The sequence below is a fragment of the Pelodiscus sinensis genome, chromosome 22, assembly GCF_052426305.1.
Source record: "Pelodiscus sinensis isolate ZL-2025 chromosome 22, ASM5242630v1, whole genome shotgun sequence".
Taxonomy (NCBI): domain Eukaryota; kingdom Metazoa; phylum Chordata; order Testudines; family Trionychidae; genus Pelodiscus; species Pelodiscus sinensis.
Genome location: NC_143073.1, coordinates 16,685,842 through 16,704,412, shown reverse-complemented (window position 1 = coordinate 16,704,412; position 18,571 = coordinate 16,685,842). Strand labels below are relative to the sequence as shown.

Below are 18,571 nucleotides of genomic sequence, written 5' to 3'. Positions count from 1 at the left end.
CTGGAGCCTGGGCACCACGAGCCCATATAACTCGCTGCCCATGATCCAGAGCTGCATCATGGGGCTCCCTCTTGGCCCAGCTTGTCCCTTGCTAGGGTGTCTTGCTGGCCCATCCTGGATCTGGTGAGCCTGAGGGCTAGGCACAGGGTGGCTGAGCCATGCAGTGGAGGCTGCAGGTGCCCTATGTATCCTGATCCTACTCTCACAAACAGGACTGTAGCTCTGTACAATCATTTATTTGTTTGTCTGTTTAGGAAGCAAAATCTTCAGAGATGAGAAAAGCCATTAAATTACTGAGCCCAGGGAGCCATCTGCTGGCTCGGTTGCTGTGCTGCTTTCTCTGAGACCCTCTCTCTAGCCCACGGGTCAGCAACCCATGGCTCTTGAGCCAAATATGGGTCGGTAAGAACCAAATATGGCTCTTTGGTCATTCCCAAAATATATGCAATTTTTAAAATTAAAATGAAAAATTCAAAATTTTAAAAAAGCATCCTTGTTCATGTAGCTTGGATGCCTGCATGAACCTAAATTTGACCAGTTATGATGTAAACTTCAAAGAAATGTGCAAAAAGATGCAGCAGCACAAGTCCCATTAAATAAAGTCTGTGAGTACAGTGTTTCATTTATATTATTATTAATCATCATGTCAATTATCAGTAATATTAAGGTCGTGCAAATGAACATTCTTATACAGCTCTTTGTTTACCACTTATTCTGAATTTTGATGTAGTTTGGCTTTTTGGTTTGATAAGGTTGCAGATCCCTGCTCTAGCCACATATGCACCCCTCATCCAACCTCCTCTTCTACCTGTCCTTCCATCCATGCCCCCATGGGCCCTTCTTTCCCTTTTCAAAGCCTTGTGTACTTCTCTTAAAGACAAAACCAGCAAGAACCGAGACATTGATCAGTTCCCACCTATCAAGAGCAGAGGGACCAGAGAGCAAATGTGGAAACAAGGGACAGGTTTTTTTGTTTGTTCTGGGGAAGAGTTGAATACATCCTCTAAGCTCACAGGCTACGTCTAGACTGGCATGATTTTCCGCAAATGCTTTTAACGGAAAAGATTTATGTTAAAACCATTTGCAGAAAAGAGCATCTAGATTGGCGTGGATGCTTTTCCGCAAAAGCACTTTTTGCAGAAAAGCGTCCATGCCATTCTAGACACGCTTTTGTGCAAAAAAGCCCCGATCGCCATTTTTGCCATTGAGGCTTTTTTGCGCAAAACAAATCTGAGCTGTCTACACTGGCCCTCTTGCGCAAAAGGACTTTTGCCCGAACGGGAGCAGCATAGTATTTCCGCAAGAAGCACTGACAATCTTACATGAGATCGTCAGTGTTCTTGCGGAAATTCAAGCGGCCAGTGTAGACAGCTGGCAAGTTTTTCCGCAAAAGCAACTGCTTTGCGGAAAAACTTGCCAGTCTAGACGCAGCCAAACAATGTCTTAACATCAGAACCCCTAATGGGGGCAGGACATGGCAATAATGTGGAGAGTCACAGCTGCATTCATAGGATTTGAAGAGAGCTCAGGTTGAGTCCAATCCCCAGCTAAAAGCAGGACCAGTCCCAATTAAATCATCCCAGCCAGGGCTTTGTCAAGCCAGGACTTAACCTCTGGGAATGAAGATTCCACTGGTGAAATAGTTTTTCCAAATATCCAATCTAGCCCTCTTCTTTCCTACTTCTACGTGAGACCTTTGCTACTCATTCTAGCATCAGCCACCACTGAGAACAGCCTCTCTCCTTCCTCTTTGGAACCCCCCTTCAGGTAGCTGAAGGCTATCAAATCCCCGCTCACTCTTTTCTTCTGTAGACTAATTAAACTCAAATCCCTCAGGCTCCCCTCATAACTCATGTGCTCCAGCCCTCTAATTATTTTTGTTGCCCTCCACTGGTCTCCTCCAATGCATCCACGTTTTCTGTAAATGGGGCCCCCAGAACTGGACACCATACTGCAGCTGTGGTCTCACCAGTGCCACATAAAGTAGGGATATTAGATCACAATTAATTGAATAATTGTGTAACTGCATCACATTTTAGCAGTTATACAATTATTCAATAGTCCCCAGGGGCAGGCAGACTGCCAGCGTGCTCCTGGCCCCCACTCCCAGGGAGCCCTCCACCACCCCTCGCTGCTGCCTCTGAGACAACAGCATGGGGCAGCAGGTAGGAGCTGGTCTGCAAGGGGAGGGGGTTTAAAAAAACCCTGGCTCCCACCTACTGCTGCCTCTGATACACCAGCCCATCCATACAGCAACACATTTCAAACCATGCCTTACTCCTCATGGAATGAGGTTACAGGGATGTCGGAACAGTGAGCCGGTTCTGTTCTGAATTCATGGGCTTGCAGTGAAGCCGGGGCAGTCCAGGACCCCAAACAGCACTGCAGCGTAGATGCAGCCAGCGAGCCCAGTGGACTTAACCTTATTGGGGGCGGAGTGGGACGCGTGGGAGCCCCACTCAGCTCTGCATCGGCCAAGATCCCCCCAGCCAGCCCCGGCTGCCCGAGCAGCTGGCTCCTCTGCCGGCGGGGGCGGGGGCGGGGGCGGGATCCGCCGTGCGGAACCGGCGGGGGGCCAGGCCAATACAGAGCGGAGCGGGGCTGGGCTGGATCGCTCAGGGGGAGAGGGGGCGCGCCCCGCGGCACTGTCTCTGCCACCCCCGCCTGCGGCATGGAGACGCCCGTCACTCATTGGGCTGGTGGCAATAGGGCGGGGCGCGAACCCGGGCTAAGGCCACAACGAGGCTGAAGCAGGCGGGCCCATCTTGATCTCAGAACGAGGCTGGGGGTTGCCTCTGGGATTGGTAACGAGGCCGGGACCGAGTCGCTTTAGCCCCGCCCCCGGCGCAGAGCGGCTGCCGCGCCGCAGACGTTTGCTAAACTGGCGCTCCCTGGCGATGACGCGACCCCAACGGCCGGGCCACCCCCCGCGCCGCTTCGTCCCGTGGCCCCGCCCCCCCGCGCCCTCTCGATCCTGGATTTATCGCTGAGCCCGGCGCGTGCCGGGGGCGGCATTCTGCGGCGGCGCGGGGCGGGGGCGCGCGCTGGGGGACGTCAGGTGCGGGGGGTGCAAGGCTCCGGAGCAGGACGGAAAGTGGAACAGTGCTTCGGGGAGGACATGGGAGCGAGGGGGAGGTCGAGGACGATAGGCGGCCGCGGTGGCTGATGGGAGGAGGGTCAGGGTTGCAGGGCTTCATGGGGATCTGGGGGGCTCATGGGAGTAGGCGGTTTGATGGATGGGGGGTCATTGCCCCAGAGGTTGTGGGGGGATTGGAAGGATTTCTGCCCCAGTGGTGTCTGTGTTAGTCCTCCCCTCCCCTGCTAACCTCCTGTTTCCCCAACCTCCCTAGGTTCGGTTCCTGTTGGCCTCTGGCTTGGATGATGGAGCCCAGAGCCCAGAGCCCCCAGCCTCTAGCAGCCCCTCTGTTGCTGCTGGGGTAGCACCACTGCCTATGGGGTTGGGCAGATGTGGGGCATGGACAGAGATGGGCTTTGGGGCACTGGCAGGGGACCCCCCACCCTCCAGCAACCTTGCAGCCCCCGAGCTGCACTCCAGCCTGGCCCTGGGCAGAGAGGTGCAGGCAGCAGCTCATGAGGCCTTTGATGCACATCGTGCTGCCCAAGATCTGCTGGCCACGTCCTTTGTTGTCCGTTGCAACGTGGAGGAGAAGGCTGCCACAGGTGAGAGGAAGGGTGCCCCCAGCTGTTGCTTTCCAGCCTTGCTACCTAGCTCTGCTGGTGCCCCTCACTCCAGACATGCAACCCCTGACAACCCAGCCCTGGGAGGGACATATACAGCCTCTTTTTGCTCCTGCAGCCATGAACATCCCCCGGGAGCAGCAGCTATACCAGGGGCTTGTGAGCCTGCAGGTACCTGCAGAGGAGGTGCTCAGCTGTGCAATTCAAGAGAAACTGTCACTTGTCCAAACCCAGCCTGAACCCCGCAAGGTAACTTTGATAAGGGGCCTTTCCTTTCTGTGGTGTTCTGGCTCCCACCCAGCCCCAGAACAGGGACTGCCTGGCTCAGGGTGATGGGGCATGAGGCACAGTGCCTATCTCCTCTAAGGAGCACTGGCTCCCATTGGAGTGCTGGGCAGGGACTGGCTGGGGGGAGTGGGTGCAGCTGTCAGTCTGACTAATGGGGTATCTCCCCCCCTTTTCCAGGAGCCTGACCTTGAAGGCCCAGACCTGCTGATGTTCTATGAGCCCTTGGAACTGTTTGCAGAGACCCCCTACCTGAGTGTGGAGGGGTTGCCCCCCTTGCGGCTGCAGCCCCACATCCGCCCCCCCGCCTCCACCTTCCAGATGTTCCGCCAGCTGCAGCAGTGGGATGCCTAAGGATGCCAGCAGGCATTGTGGTTGAGGCCAGACAGAGTGGGCAGCTCCCCAACCATGTTCCCACTCACATGGCTCTGTCCCTTTGTACCCAGCCTCTGTGGGGCCACCCAATAAATCCCCCTGGGCTCAGCTGTGGTGCCTGAATGTTAGGGGGGCTGGATGGGGAGAGGAACACCTCTCAGGAGAGTGGTGGAGACCGGAGGGGGAGAGGGATTGCCTTGTTTTCCAGCATGCCTAGGAACTCGGGATATCCCATAATTCCCAAGCACTGTGGGGGAAGGGGACCTTTCTGCTCCAGGTGGTGGAGGTGGGCAAAATCGACTACACTTCCCATCCTGCCTTGTGGACAGGGTGAGACTCCATTTCCCATCAGCCGCAGCGGGCGGTATTTTTCCCCCTCCGCTTTGCGCATGTGCGGGGAGGCATGGCCGGCGGGCGGGAGCTACTTTCGGCGGCCGAGTTCGAACGAGTGAAGCTGAGTTACCTAGATACCATCACCCAGGTAACGGACCGGACTATGAAAGGGAGAAGTGGGGGGCTGCAGGTAGCCTGATTCAGTGTCTGACCTCCCCCCCAGGAGCTGGAGGAGGCGGCAGGGCTGATGGAGCAGCTGGAACGGAATTTGAACGTGTGGGCCCGGCGTCCGGGGCAGCTGGAGACGGTGGCCCAGGTAACCCTCTCCCTGGGATGCGAGGGTTCTGCCCCGCGCGCGTCCGAGCCTTCTTCGCAGTAGGCTCTTCCAGTTTCATGCTCTTCCGGGATTGCCCCTTGTGAATCCCTATCTTGAGAATGGACTGACCCGCATTTCCGCTCTCCGCAATAGTCTGTCCCTTTTCCGGAATGGTCTCGCGCCCCGCCCCTTTCTCAGCAGCTGCTCTTCTCCTCTAGGTATGGCGGCGCTTCCAGGCCCAGCTAGGCGCCATGTGTACTGCGCACAAAGGCCTCACGGATCGAGCCGGGCAGTAAATGCTACTGTGCTCCACGGCGCTGGATCCTGCCGGCGCCTGGATTCTCTCCTCCCCCTCCCCATCCCCCGCGCTCAGAGCAGCCTGGTGCTGCCCTAACTCTCCTTCCCCTCCCCCACTCCGTGCAGCAGGCTCAGTGCGCCCTCCCCCCACCTTAACCCTGCACCCTCCCACCACAACAGGGCAATAATCAGTAGCTTTTATTTATATATAATAGAATCAACATCTGTAAAGATAAAACTCCACATCGCATGGTGGGGGGGGAGGGGTAGCTGTGCAGAACCCACCCAGTCATGCTGCAGCCCACACCTCCCAGCAAGCCAACAGCCTGTTTCAGCCTCCCCAGGGAGGCATCACCCTCTTTGCACCAAAAGGGAATGAGGGAGCTGTTGACTTGGCTACTCTCCCCCCCCCCACCCATGCAAGAGGCTCCTGCCCCACCCCTCTCTCTGCAACCCCAGAATGGCCTTTCTTGCCTTAAGGGGGAGAGGGAAGAGAAAATTGTTGTTACTATTTTTACTTAACTCCCCCCATGCACTGAGCTCAGGGAGGGGTAGGGATTAGCAGCCCCAGCCTTCAGCTGGGAGTTGATAGTGGGGTGAGGGCACTGAGAATTCAGCATGGGGGCAGCTACAGCCCAGCCTACAATCCCTTCCCCATCCAAGGTCTGCACCAGGCTGCAGTGCTAAGTAGCATCCAGAGGGAACAGTCTCTCACCCCACAAATTCGGTTGCATGGAGGGGCCACGTGCCTGCAGGCACCTCTGGTATAGAAAGCGGGTAATGTTCAGTGTCTGCTAATCTCAGGCCACAGTGACCTATAACCCCCACATTGGATGGGCTCAGCCCAGCTGTCCTCCAAATGCAAAAGGGGCATCCAGTCCTGTGCATCATCCTCTTCTTCCCCTGTATCTCAGTGGCTGGTGGGCCGGCCTTTGTGTAGGAGATAGACAGGGCGCTGGAACCCTGTGGGCAGATGGGGAAGGGAGAGTGTTACTACAGTCACTGCTCCACCAGGAAATCTCCCTGCCCTATGAACTCTACTCCCGTATCTCCTTCCCATGGACCAGCCCTTAGACCTCACTGATAGAAACAGACCTATGTTTCTATGGATCTGCTGAGCAAATGCAGGGAATACACCAGGAGCCTTCCTGCTCTGTCCGCCCTCAGAAAAAGCAGATGGGGAATTGAGCTGTATGTTTGCTATGAATCAGGCTTGTTACTAGAGGCTCACTAGGTGGGTCTGTCACGTGTCAGTTGCTGGACTAGACTCATGGTGGAGGGAATCCTCTATGGCTGGACTCAGATGGATCCCAGGAAGAGGGTGCTGGGACAAGGGGCTAAATCAGGGATACCAAGGGGCTAAATCAGGAATCCCAGCCAAGCCTGCACCTGTTGCCATCACACATCTCCAAAGAGGCCCACTATAATCCAGAAGGCTCATGCCTAGGTCTGCAAGAGTTTCCCCCTCCCCTTGCCATCAGATGTGTGCAGGCAGGCTGTCCTAATCTTCTTTGTCCCCAAGCACATACACAAGGGCCCTACTAGAGCAATGATCCACCTATTCCAGGATCCTGTCTTCTGCCAGCAGCCAGGGTCATATGCCTCAGAGCAAGTGAACAGAACAGGGATTTTCAAGTGTGTTTGTTTGACCTATTATATTTTGGCCTTCACAACATCCCCTGGTGAGGAGTTCCACAGATTGATTAACAGCTGTACCCTCTCTAGCATCTCACTTAGAGTACTGCTATTTACAGCAATTCTAACTTCACACATTCATTCAGAAAGGCTAGCTTGGCCAAATCAAAATGCTTCACAGGGAAGAGTCAATTGGAACCAAATTCAAAAATTTTGAAATTATCAAATCCAATGAAGCATTTTGTTTTGATCTTTGTCTCGTGAGTGTGCTAAATATCAGTGCTATATATTACTACATGGCACTAGAAAGTAAATAGAGAAGTTACTATATTGCAGTTAGGCTTGACAAATTAGATTTGTTAGTAATGTCTTTTGCCTTGTATCCAAACCAACAAATATTTCCATGGATAACTGAAGTTTACAGACAAGCAACAGAAGAAAAATGTTGAGAGCACATTAGAGTAAAATAATCCAGTGATTTTGGAATTCACCTTGTTACAAATGGACTAATCAATGTGTATTAAACTGGCTTGATTTGTTGATTTATGGGTATTTCCATTGTCTATTTCAACACCTGATGTTGATAATCTGTTTCAACTGTTTATAAATCAACATTAAGTCCTTGTTGGTCTCTTGCCCCCTCACCTGAATTTCATACAACTGAAAACTTAAAAATCAATTAAGGGGGCAGGGGAACTGCTTAAAATCCATCATCTTTTACAACTGAAAAGTTTAAAGAGAACCTGAAAGGATGCTTCAGTATAAAGCCCACTAACCACTGAAATGCAAATAAGAGTTCTGCCAAGCCTGATGATATAAATATTACATGAACATTACTTACTGTATTAACATTTTAAAATTGCAATAACAGTATTTTAGCTTTGATAATATAACATTTCACTATAGTCACTTGAACATTTCCAAAGCAAAGTATTTACTGTGATGGCAGCCATCCATGGTTGGCTTATTCAGTTTGGTAGCAGTTTTCCAGCAGGCTGGCCCAGCTGGTAAGTTTTAAAATTTGTGAAGCAGTGATTGGTTTCTCCTACCCATAAGCCTGGAATGGCATTTCCCTTCCTGTAGGGCAGCCCTGATCCCAGCTATGATGGCCAGGGTGATTGGAAACAAGGTATCTGGCCAGAGGGAGCCCATACTTAGAGGCATCCCCAGGGCACAAGGCCAAGCAGCCAGCAGGACACAAGAGACTGGGAGCAGACCCTGAACAGGTTCCCCCCCTCCCTGCACTCACCTCTGGAGCTGTTGTGTGGCCTGGCCACTAGCTCGCAGCTGGAGAAGCCAACCTCAGGGGAGGTCAGGTAAGAGGTGAACTGATCAGGTTTCAGCTTGATGCGGTAGTAGTTTCTGTAGATGGTTTCCTAGGAAGGGACAAGGGCATAAGACAGAGCAGTGGCGATAATCCCAGTGCCCACCACCAGGGGGCTGGATGGAGCAGCACATCTTGCCCCATGCCCACTCACCGTCAGGTTCTTGCGCTTGCCATAGGAGGACCATGGCTGTGGCTCCAGCAGCAGGATGCCACCAGGCCGCAGGTGGCGGTAGATGCGCTTGAACAGTCGCTTCAGGCCCTCATCTCCCCAGTTGAGGTGCACCCACTTGGTGAGGCTGAGACACAAAACCACGTCATACTCAGCATTCTGCGTCGCCAGCAGCTCGTCCCGCTCCAGCACATAGTTACCCTGCGGGGGGGAGAAGGGTGGGACCATGGCAGCCAGTCAGCCCCAGCAGAGCTGGGAGAACCAGGAGTCTGGACTCCCAGAAGAGGGAAGAGAATGCATGCATGTGGGCTCCCAGCCCCCACTCCTCTGCTAAAGCTGGGGAGAGAACCAGGAGTCCTGGCTCCCAGCTCTACCCTCTCCCAGAGCCCCTAAATCCATATGTATCACTGGCCCCAAGCCAAGATCCCAGTAACCCACATAATTCAACCTCTGGGAGAGTAAATTCCCTGCATTTCAATTTACCAGGGTTATAGCTGAACCCAGATTCCGCCCCCACCCCAACCTGCCACCCTCCTAGAGATCCCATCCAGATTGGGGATCCTCCCACATAGCCTCCCCCCCACAGATCAGGGCCCTCCACAGCATCCTAAACAGAGACTGGAAGGGCTGCTCATGATGCCACATGAATCCCTCCAGCCGCTGCTTCAGGGCCCTAACCCCACAGCTCCCCTAAGGGCAACTTAATCCCACTGCCCTGCCTCAGATGGATCAGGGCCCTCAGACACCTCTCCCCCTCCCCAAGAGGTCAAAGTCAGAACCCCTCCCATCATAGCCAACTCAAACACCTTCCCAGCCAAAGACTGGAAGGGGAAATTGAGGTAGCAGCATAGCTGGGGTCAGAAGCCAGGCATCCAAACCTCTGGCTACTGGCAGATGATACGAATGCAGTAGGGATAAGACCTCACTCATGGGCACTGGAGAGCAGTGGAGTTGCTGGATGGTCTGGGGGTTGAGCCTGGCTCTGTACTGGCCCTGGCCCATACTTTGTGCCACCTCTAGCAGGCTAGATGGATGTGCATCATCCAGCTGAAGTCTCACTTGCAGTCAATGATTTCAATCAACTTTCCCATTTGTGGTTTGGTTGTTTTCTAATGATGGCCATGCTGATTACCTGCTAACTACAGCCTGGCTGGGACTTTTGGGCCAGGTATGTCCTACCTTGGAGGGTCCCCTAGTATTAGATCAGTTTATTGAAGCAACTATAGAGCTTAATATCAGCTGATCCTTATTCACAGGATACTTTCAGGACTATGACAGAGTTATTGCTGATTTACAAACAGAGGCTTGTGAAGGATCCACTGGGGAACTTGGGTCCTTCAGCTACTCAAATGAGCTAGACTCCTTAATTCCCTTGAGCCTCAAGCAAGGTTGAGCATTTGACAGCAAGGAAACTGAAGCATGGGGAAAGGAGGATGAATAGGAGTGCTGAGAACAGGAACAAGATATAAACCAGAAACCTATGCCCAAAACTGACCAGTTCTGCCACATGCTTCATCCTTATTTAAAAATAACTTAAGTTGTGCTAGAAGCCTGCCCACCAGCTTAGATGGATCCTTCCTGTTCCAGCCCGAGGGTATCAGTGTGCACTGCTCCAGACACAGCCTAGCCCTTAAAGTTAGCTGGTTTCCTCTGATTTGCTCTTCCTACAGAAACACTTTGAACATTTGAAGAGGCTAGAAAATGTTTAATCTTTTACAGGGTTCATTCAGGTGGCCTTTAATGCAGGTGGGTTTTTTTTTTGTTAGTTTTAAGAAAAACTTAGCATTTAAGTAACAAAAATTTTAAAAAGCAGCAATTTTTATCCAGCCAGCTTCTGAAGCCAAAAACTTGCTAGTTCCCTGAGGGTTATCAGCCCATGGGGGTGTGTAAATATCTACCAGCCTCCATGCCAGAAGGAGGAATTTACACCCCAAGTCAGTGACCTATGGGGCTCTCAGCCTGTTGGCTGCATAGTCATTGACCTGCCAGGTGAGCAGATCACATCCCCACTATGCCTCAGTTTCTTCTCCCAACTTGTGAGTATTTTGCTTGGGATTTTCTCAGGCTAGAAATCTAGATGCTGGCTTATGTGCATGTCAAAGTTCTAATGGTTCGACACATGTACACCTCTAAAGAACTCTATCCTTACATGCTCAGGGCTGGCACACCCATGCAACACCAGCAATCCTGGCACACCATTTCATAGCCTGCTCTCTAAGTCAGTCCACCCAACTAAGACCTAGTACAGAAACATGCCCCCTGCAAGTGCCATGCTTTGTGAGCTGAAAGGGGTCTGGCAGATAAGTCACATGTGGGATCTTCGAGTGGGTCCTCACAGCAACCAGCACTCAGGCTGTGTTGCCCTCAGAAACAGAGGGGAAACCAGAAAGGATCAGGACATTGGGCTATGAAAAGCCCATCCTAAGGGGGGGGGGGGGGGAGAGATATCCAACCAGTCAAGTCTGGGGAGTAGATGCATTTTTGAATAAGTTCAGCTCTTTGCTGGGCCCTTCCTCAGTCATCAATCCTCCTGCTGGTAACCTTATGTCTTGGCCCACGCCCAGCTCTGGAAGCGATCTGCTCCCTCCATCCTGTGTTGTCCCTTGCTGGACAATTTCACACTGATATTCACAGTAGATCAGTTTGCCACACAACCCAGACTGCTCTGTAAGGGCTGATCCTTCACCATCTTTAACACCTTTTGGCTGGTGGGACTCTTCAAGAGAGGCCTGTGCGCTCTGGCTGCTTGGTGAATGACAGTCTGATGGGGCCTACAGGATCAGAGTGTGGGGAATGGTGGCTTTCTAGTCACATTCTGCCAAGGGTGCAAGGTCAAAAGGTCAGGAAGTCCCAATCCCCATCCCTCCTTTCCACTGCTAAGCAATGCCCCTGTCTTCAGCGATGTTAACTTTGGAATACTGACTCCATTTTCTTGGGGAAAGAGCCCTAGCTAGAGATGCCATGTGATATGCCAACCATGCTTTGCCCACCAGTGCCAGCTGGAGACTGTGCTTAGCAAAGCTGCTGGGAGCATGGGCACCTCATGTCACAGGGGAGGCATGCCTGCTCTTGGATTTCCCAAGAGGCTATGCTGGGGTGAGGTTGCTTTGCAACAGGTCCAAGCGTGTGGATCAGAGACTGGGAGGAAGGGGCTGGCCTTCCTACCTTAGAGGATGGATCTACTGTTATATCCAGCAGACAGCACCCAGGTGCAGAGCTGTCCCATTCATAGCACAGTTCAGGGTGGCCAACACGGTTGGTGTGTGTATGGAGGGGGAGGGTTGTTCTGTAACGGCTGCCTCAGGGGATAAGGCCCAGGGGATTTCCAGGGGGCCTGGCCCAGGGCATTGGCAGGAGCTGGAGTGACCTGGCAGCCTGCTTCTCTCTGCTCCCCCTCTCCCTCTGTACCTTTTTTTTAAACTGTGGAAGTGAGAAACAGAGTGCCCAAAGTCAGGGTGCTCTGCTTTCCCCTCCCATGGAAATGTGGAGTATAGCAGAGAGGAGCCAGCTGTTGGGTTGTTCTGGCTCCTACTGTGAGTGCAGGGCACAGGGGGATGGGGTGGCTGACCTCTGATACCACCCTGCACCAGGCCTCCTTTCGGGGGCAGGGTCTTAGCAATACAGTAGGACAGGGAAAGCCTTGCCCAGGTGGTTAACATCACTGCAAAGGGGTGAAAAGAACCCAAGCAGAGCCACCTTCAGCACCTGTGCGTAGAAATACTCACTCTGCCCACCACCACAGTGCCTGCTATTAACAACCCTGAGATGAAAATTGGCATCCCCAAGCCTGGCCAGTGCTTTTCAATTCCTTTGCAGGCCTGATCTAGGCTGTGCGAAGGGCAAAATAACCACATCCCACAGGTGGGACTGGGTACGGGAAATTTTTCTGGATTCCAACCATCTGATTTCTCCAGTCAAGGATCTTGGCCTGCTTTTAATATCAGATTTTCTCCCTGTAGCACTGAGCAAGACAAGCATGTCTATTTCTCAGCCTTCTGCCCATTCAGTGGCAGATCTCAAAGCATCAGAGGCTTGTGAAGGATCCACTGGGGAACTTGGGTCCTTCAGCTACTCAAATGAGCTAGGCTCCTTAATTCCCTTGAGCCTCAAGCAAGGTTGAGCATTTGACAGCAAGGAAACTGAAGCATGGGGAAAGGAGGATGAATAGGAGTGCTGAGAACAGGAACAAGATATAAACCAGAAACCTATGCCCAAAACTGACCATTCTGCCACATGCTTCATCCTGACACCCAACACAGCTGCTACTCCTCAAGAAGTGTCCCAGCCAGATCTCCGCAGGGGTCTAAAACAAGGCCATGTCTGCAGGCAGCTCAGCTTTTAAGATCCCACACACCCTGCAGCGCGCACGCACGCACACACACACCCCACCCCCCCCCCCCCCACTTCTACCTTCCATTAGGCTAGCACTGGGGTGGGGAACCTGAGGCCTGGGGGCCAGATGCAGCCCCCAGCTTGCCTAGGTTTAGCCCGGGAGGTACAGGGCTTCCCCCAGCATTGCTGAGCTTGCACTGGTGCTCTAGGCATCCCACCCCCTACTGTTTCCCCCTGTGGGGTTGGAGCACACAAAAATCTACTAGCTTGCCCTTTCAATCTCTGGTGTGCAAGGAGAATGTGGGGAGCGGCTTTCTCCTTTCCAGTCAGGGGCCATATCAATGAGGTTTTTTTGGGTGTTATTTCCCCCAATCCAAAAAAGGTTCCACACCTCTGGGCTAGCAGATCAGCTGGCTACTGCATTTCCTCACACACCACCCCATTTGCTGCCACTGGCACTTAGTTCATCCAAGAGTGGGCTCTGGACATCACACAATGTCAAGGCTTTACAGAGCAAGAGGCACCAGCACATTCTTAGGTTAACTGAGGCAAGGACGTGAACCAAATTAACCAAGGTCACAGGCATCTCCACTCCCTCTTGTGCTTGTGTGGAGGAGGACAAGTGTTTTGACTAAGGGGACACAATGCAGCATCCTCTCACCCAAGGGGCTTTACGGAGGGAAGCTGCACTGAGCCTTTTAACTGGTATCCCCCTTTGTCCCCAGGTAGCACCATCTTGTCAGTTACATAGAACTCCTAAGCATGAGGAATAGTGGCCACCTACACACACCCCCTCCAGCAAGATGGAGTGTCTCATTTATCTGCCCAAAACAGACCCTATTATCAGCCAGAGAAACCATTCCAGCAGGATCCAGTTCCCTTATCCAAAAACAACCCCCCATACTACCAGCCTTTTCCCATCTAAGCCACTGGCCAGCCTAGGAGATGAGCTATCTACCTATAGGATGGGAGACAACCCCTCCTCTCCCCCATCTCAGATTGTCAGGGGCATGTCTTGCGCCACCGTATAAACATGGGCAGTTGGGTGAATCCCCACCTCTCACTGAAAGCAACCAGGTAGGTGGCTGCTACAGCCCGGAAGGATTTTCTCCTGGCAGCCCCTTTCCCACCCAGGCCAGGCCTCTTACCCGGACAAAGATCACGTTGTCAGGGAAGTCAGCAGCTGCCCCGTCCTGGGGCACCCGGGGGGCAGCAATGGGTCCCCTGCTAGCTGTCAGTGAGGCAGGGAAGCAGCTTCTTCTCCTCTTGGGGCCAGCTCCCTCTGCTCCCTCCTCTTCCTCCTGCCGTTGCTGGATCTCTTCGGACAGGTAGTGGCGAATGTTCTGGCGGGCCGAGTGTATCAGGGCTCCATCAATGTCCAGGCCCACCACCCGGGCAGGTTTCCACTTCTTGGCAATGCTGAGGGTGAGGTGCCCTACGTTGCAGCCCAAGTCCAGCACCTCTTTGCCCTGGAACCATTCAGGCTTCATGACCCGCAGCCGGCCATCCTCACAGTTGGGGTTACGGTAGCCATAGTATTTGCAGTAGTTGCCATACTGGAATTTTCTGTGTTGTCTCCTGCGCTTGGACATGGGTGCCTGTTGTCTCCCAGCGCCTTTCCCCTTTTCTGGGCTACTCTTCCCTGCCTGGCCCCCACCTTTGCTGGCCACCAGTGTGTGGGGAGGCAGCGTCTGCTTGGCACCCCCAGCTGCCTCCGATTTGCTGCAAGTCCTGCGCCGCTTGCGGTGGCGGCTGCTGCCAGAGGAACAGGAGGGGGTGACACAGCCCACTCCTGGCTGCTGCTCTGCAGCGAGGGGGAGCAGTGGAGAGACCACCTCATCTCTACAGTTGATGGCCGTGTTGAGTTCATAGGGCTGTGGGGTGGGACAGGCCCCATTGGCCCCACATGACTTGCAGGTTGCCTGCTTGCAGTCCCCACCACCACCACCACCACCCCCCCGCTGCTGCCCCCGATGACGGTGGCGCTTTCGGCCCGACTTGAAGGGTGCAGCCAGCACAAGGGCTGCATCGCTATCCTGGGCATTGAGACTCAGTGGGTCCGTAATGTCCTTGGGGATGAGGATTTCCACTGGATCGCGGCCCTTGGCAGGCAGCGGCGATGACTTGGGGGTCTCTGCATTGAGGGCCTGGTTCACTTCCTCATCCAGGAGACTGTTGAGATTCAGGGGGTCGAAGATGTTGCCCCCCAGCAGGAACTCAGAGGGCAGAACCGGGTCGCACTCGGAGTTGACCCGACGGCGACGCTTGGAGGCCGGGTGCTTGAAGCCTCCACCGCCCACGTTGCAGCTGTTCCTCCTTTTGCCCCCACCCCCGGGCGGCCGGTGGGCCTGGAAGCCATTGCGAGGCCGGGGCAGCTCGCCCACGCTATCTTCCTCCTTGGGACCGGCCCTCGGGTGTAGCTCGACCCGGGCGCCCTCCTGCTGCGACCGCGGCAGGGGGCCGCTTCCGCCCCTGCACTGGCCCAATGGGGCGGCCCCTTGGTGAGACTCCGAGGAGGCCTCCTCGTGCAGCTGCATGAGGGGGCCGTCTCCGCGGCTCACTCCTTCCCCGCGCCCGCCCGGGACCGCCTCCTGGTGCGGCCGCACGACGGCTCCGCCCCTTTCGCCGCGCGGATTGGCCGGGGCGGCCTCCTGGCGTAACTCCACCGAGGCAAGCTCCTGGTGCAGCTGCCCCAGGGGGCCGCCCGCTCCGGCCGGGGCCTTGAGGGGCGGTGGCGGAGTCGGGACCAGGAAGGTCTCCTTGTCAGCCGCCATCTCGATCATCTCCTGCATCGGGGCGAGCGGCTTGAGCTCCGCCGCCGCCTCCCTCCTCCAACTGGCTCCGCTCAACGGCCCGCCTCTGACGGGCGCCGCCTGCGCATGTGCCCTTCTCGCCCGTCCCGCTCACAGCGCAGCCGCCGTTGCGTTCGGCCTTCGCCCCCCGCGCAGGGCCCCAAGGCGCATGCGCTCGGCCGCCTGCCCCGCCCCTGCTAGCGCATGCGCGGCCCACCCGCCCGCGCGAAGCTCGATAGAATACAGCAGCGTCTCACGTCTCCCACCTCCGACGCGATGGGAAGTCGGCCCCCCCCGCCCGGGGTTGATATACCCGGAGGGCGGGACAGCTTAACGCTCCACCCCCTCCGTCGAAAGTCGGCCAATGCGGACGCACTGTTTTCCGTGCCCACGTGGAACGTTGGCCAATAAGTTCGAAGGACATCCCCCCTTTGCTAACGTCGCCCCTGCGCGCGAAAAGCCCCTCCTCTTCTTCCTTCCACCCGTCCCCGGGCCCCGACATCAGCCAATGAGAGATCGGAACGAAAGCTGTGGAGGCCAATCGGAAACCTTTGCAATGGGCCCCTGGGCGGCACGGGGAGGCCTTCGACCCCAGAGCTGTCTATGCAAAGCGCCTGTTGCGGAGGGAGTTGCCCCATGTAAATGGTTATTAAAATGGCCAAGCGGGTCTTTTGGGGACAAGAACAGGGTAACAAAGAGTTCCCCAGGGCGCGTAGAAATGAATTGAATCTGGTGCCGGTTCAGGCACTGAAGTAGACACCTAAGCGGCGCACTGAGTCCGTCGGGGTGAACCCGACCACCTATTCACCCGGTGGCGGGTATACGCCACCGGCGAGAATGAGAAGCCCCTTCCCGTGTGAGCGGCGCATTCAAAACGGGTTCGTGTGGGGGGGTTCACCTCCCCATGAAGCCCCCCCAGGCAAAAGGCAGTTAACAGTGGTCACGTGTCCTCCTCTTCGGACATGCTGGGAGTGGTAGTTTCCCCCTAGCACGGTGTCGGACTCCGCGCCTGCGCAGAACTAATTGCCCGCCTAGCTCTTCCCTCCCCCCCATTATAGAAACATAAAAGGGGGTGGACAGGAGGGTAGTTCCCATCCGACCTGAACTTTCACCCCATTTGTGGGCCATGACCTATAACCCCAGCTCATACGAAAAAACTGGTCACAACATGATCACCCTTAACTGAGTGAACTACAACCTCTGACACTCCACCCTTAGTGATGTCATGGGGTGTTTCCCTGCCTGACCTCTGACCTCGCAGAAGTCTCCTTCCTCTGACTTTTGCACTTTACCCTCAAACTAGCCTCTCGTTCCAATTTATGACCTTTCACCTCTGGCCCAGGAGATCTGATTCTTGACTTGTTCCACCTCTTACCCTTCACTTATCCCCTCCTCCTGAGTGACCATATGTCTCCTGCACCTTCACAACAGTCTGCATAGTGGTGTGGAGCTGGAAGATGATCCTTTTATTTCAGGCAACTGGGCAAACCAGACACTCCAATGCTCCTGGCAAAAGCAGGTCCAGTCCCTGCTGGTGGGACTCTGTGCACATCAGCCTGGTACCAGACACATGGTCCACATGCACTCAAGCCATGTCTTAAAAATGGCACGCTCTCTATCCAATACCCAAGAAAACCATGTCTGGTTTTGTTGGAATACTGGACAAGGAACAAACTGTAGAAAAACAGGTCTTTCCGGTTTAATACAGCTGCCTGGTCAAAGGCTACAGCTCCTGGTCCTTATATAGTGAGAAACATCCCCTGTCCCAGAGGTTTAACAGTCTAAATAGATAGGACAGGCAAGGGATGAGAGGAAATGTAGAGGCAGGGAGAGATGGAAGTGACTTGCCTTAGGTTATCCAAAAATCTATGTGTCCAAGTAACACAATGTTAAGGACATAGATAAAGGTGAATATGCAGTATACAATTCCTTGATGCCATGTGTATGACAGTGGATTAATAAATAGCTGTACCTATTAAGAGTTTTATGTATTAAATACCACATTTAACATAATTGATAACACTGATGTAAGATCTAGCAGCATTATCTACGCTTTACAAGTCAGATATCAGTGAGGCTTTATGCACTCCTTGGCTAAATCAGGGTCTGTGTGTTCAATGTCCCATACAGTATGCCTTTCCGAGTAATTAAGGGCTTGTTTGGTTTTCAAATAAAAATGCACCATGAGCATCAAGTAAATTACTTCAGGGTAGGAATGCTTAAATTGCCCCCAGAATATACTGGTACAGATCCTCAAACATTCATGTACAGGGTCTCTAATTCCTTGCCTCTAACACAGGGGTTCCCAAACTTTTTGAGAAGGGGACGAGTAAATCCATTCACGAACTTTTGGAGGACCGGTAATGTTCATTTGCATATTGCATATTCATTAATCAAATGATGAATATTCAAATAAGTTGTTTCTGGTCCTCCCAAAACCCCCAGTGCCAGCTTTAGCAAAGCTTGATATGGTCACCCACAGTATTCTTGCCAGCAAGTTAAGGAATATGGATTGGATGAATGAACTGTAAGACAGACAGAAAGATGGTTAGATCAGGGTTTCCCAAACTTTTTACTTTAGTTGGAACCCTTTTCTTTCAGTAGTTTTTTGCAGCCCAAAAATATAAACACATAAAAAACAAACTGAGAAAATACCGGACATATAACATGTCTGGTATTTTCTCATTAGGTAAGTTTTATTATTGCTAGATATATCAGTTTGTAGTTTCGAACTGTCTGGCTGGTAAATGTGCTCAGGCTGCATGAGTGTGTCTACCAGCCAGACTGTTCGCAATTACTCGAGAGTGTGTGGGGAGAGGGAGGGAGGGGAGAATAGAATCCTTGGTCCAGACTAACTCGTGCTTTGTGGGGGAATGGGGGGGGGGGCGAGGAGGGCAGCGCCCTGAGATCTACATGTGGCCGGGTCAGTCCCACTCCCCGGTACTGGGCTGCAGCACGTTGTTTGGGAAACGCTGGCCTAGTGAGATTGCGGAATCTCCATCACTGGAGAT

The 18,571-nt window shown here is 53.6% G+C and overlaps 2 protein-coding genes across 3 annotated transcripts; one reads left to right on the top strand and one right to left on the bottom strand.

Moving 5' to 3' along the window:
- Positions 1-2,056: 2,056 nt before the first annotated feature.
- Positions 2,057-7,486, top strand: PPP1R35 (protein phosphatase 1 regulatory subunit 35). Of its 2 annotated transcripts, none has more exons than XM_025180443.3 (6): positions 2,057-2,165; positions 3,351-3,681; positions 3,818-3,948; positions 4,165-4,840; positions 4,916-5,008; positions 5,227-7,486. In XM_025180443.3, the coding sequence occupies exons 1-4, from the start codon at positions 2,154-2,156 to the stop codon at positions 4,336-4,338; spliced, it is 648 nt and encodes a 215-aa protein (XP_025036228.3). In that variant the 5' UTR covers positions 2,057-2,153; the 3' UTR covers positions 4,339-4,840; positions 4,916-5,008; positions 5,227-7,486. The 2 variants fall into 2 exon arrangements, with proteins under 2 accessions (XP_025036228.3, XP_089628939.1); XM_089772813.1 differs by lacking the exon at positions 2,057-2,165 and adding an exon at positions 2,809-3,058.
- On the bottom strand, positions 5,489-15,858 carry MEPCE (methylphosphate capping enzyme). Its single transcript, XM_006114677.4, has 4 exons — positions 13,917-15,858; positions 8,419-8,637; positions 8,190-8,316; positions 5,489-6,268 (listed from the first exon to the last, which is right to left on the bottom strand). The coding sequence occupies exons 1-4, from the start codon at positions 15,558-15,560 to the stop codon at positions 6,216-6,218; spliced, it is 2,043 nt and encodes a 680-aa protein (XP_006114739.3). The 5' UTR covers positions 15,561-15,858; the 3' UTR covers positions 5,489-6,215.
- Between the last annotated feature and the right edge of the window lie 2,713 nt (positions 15,859-18,571).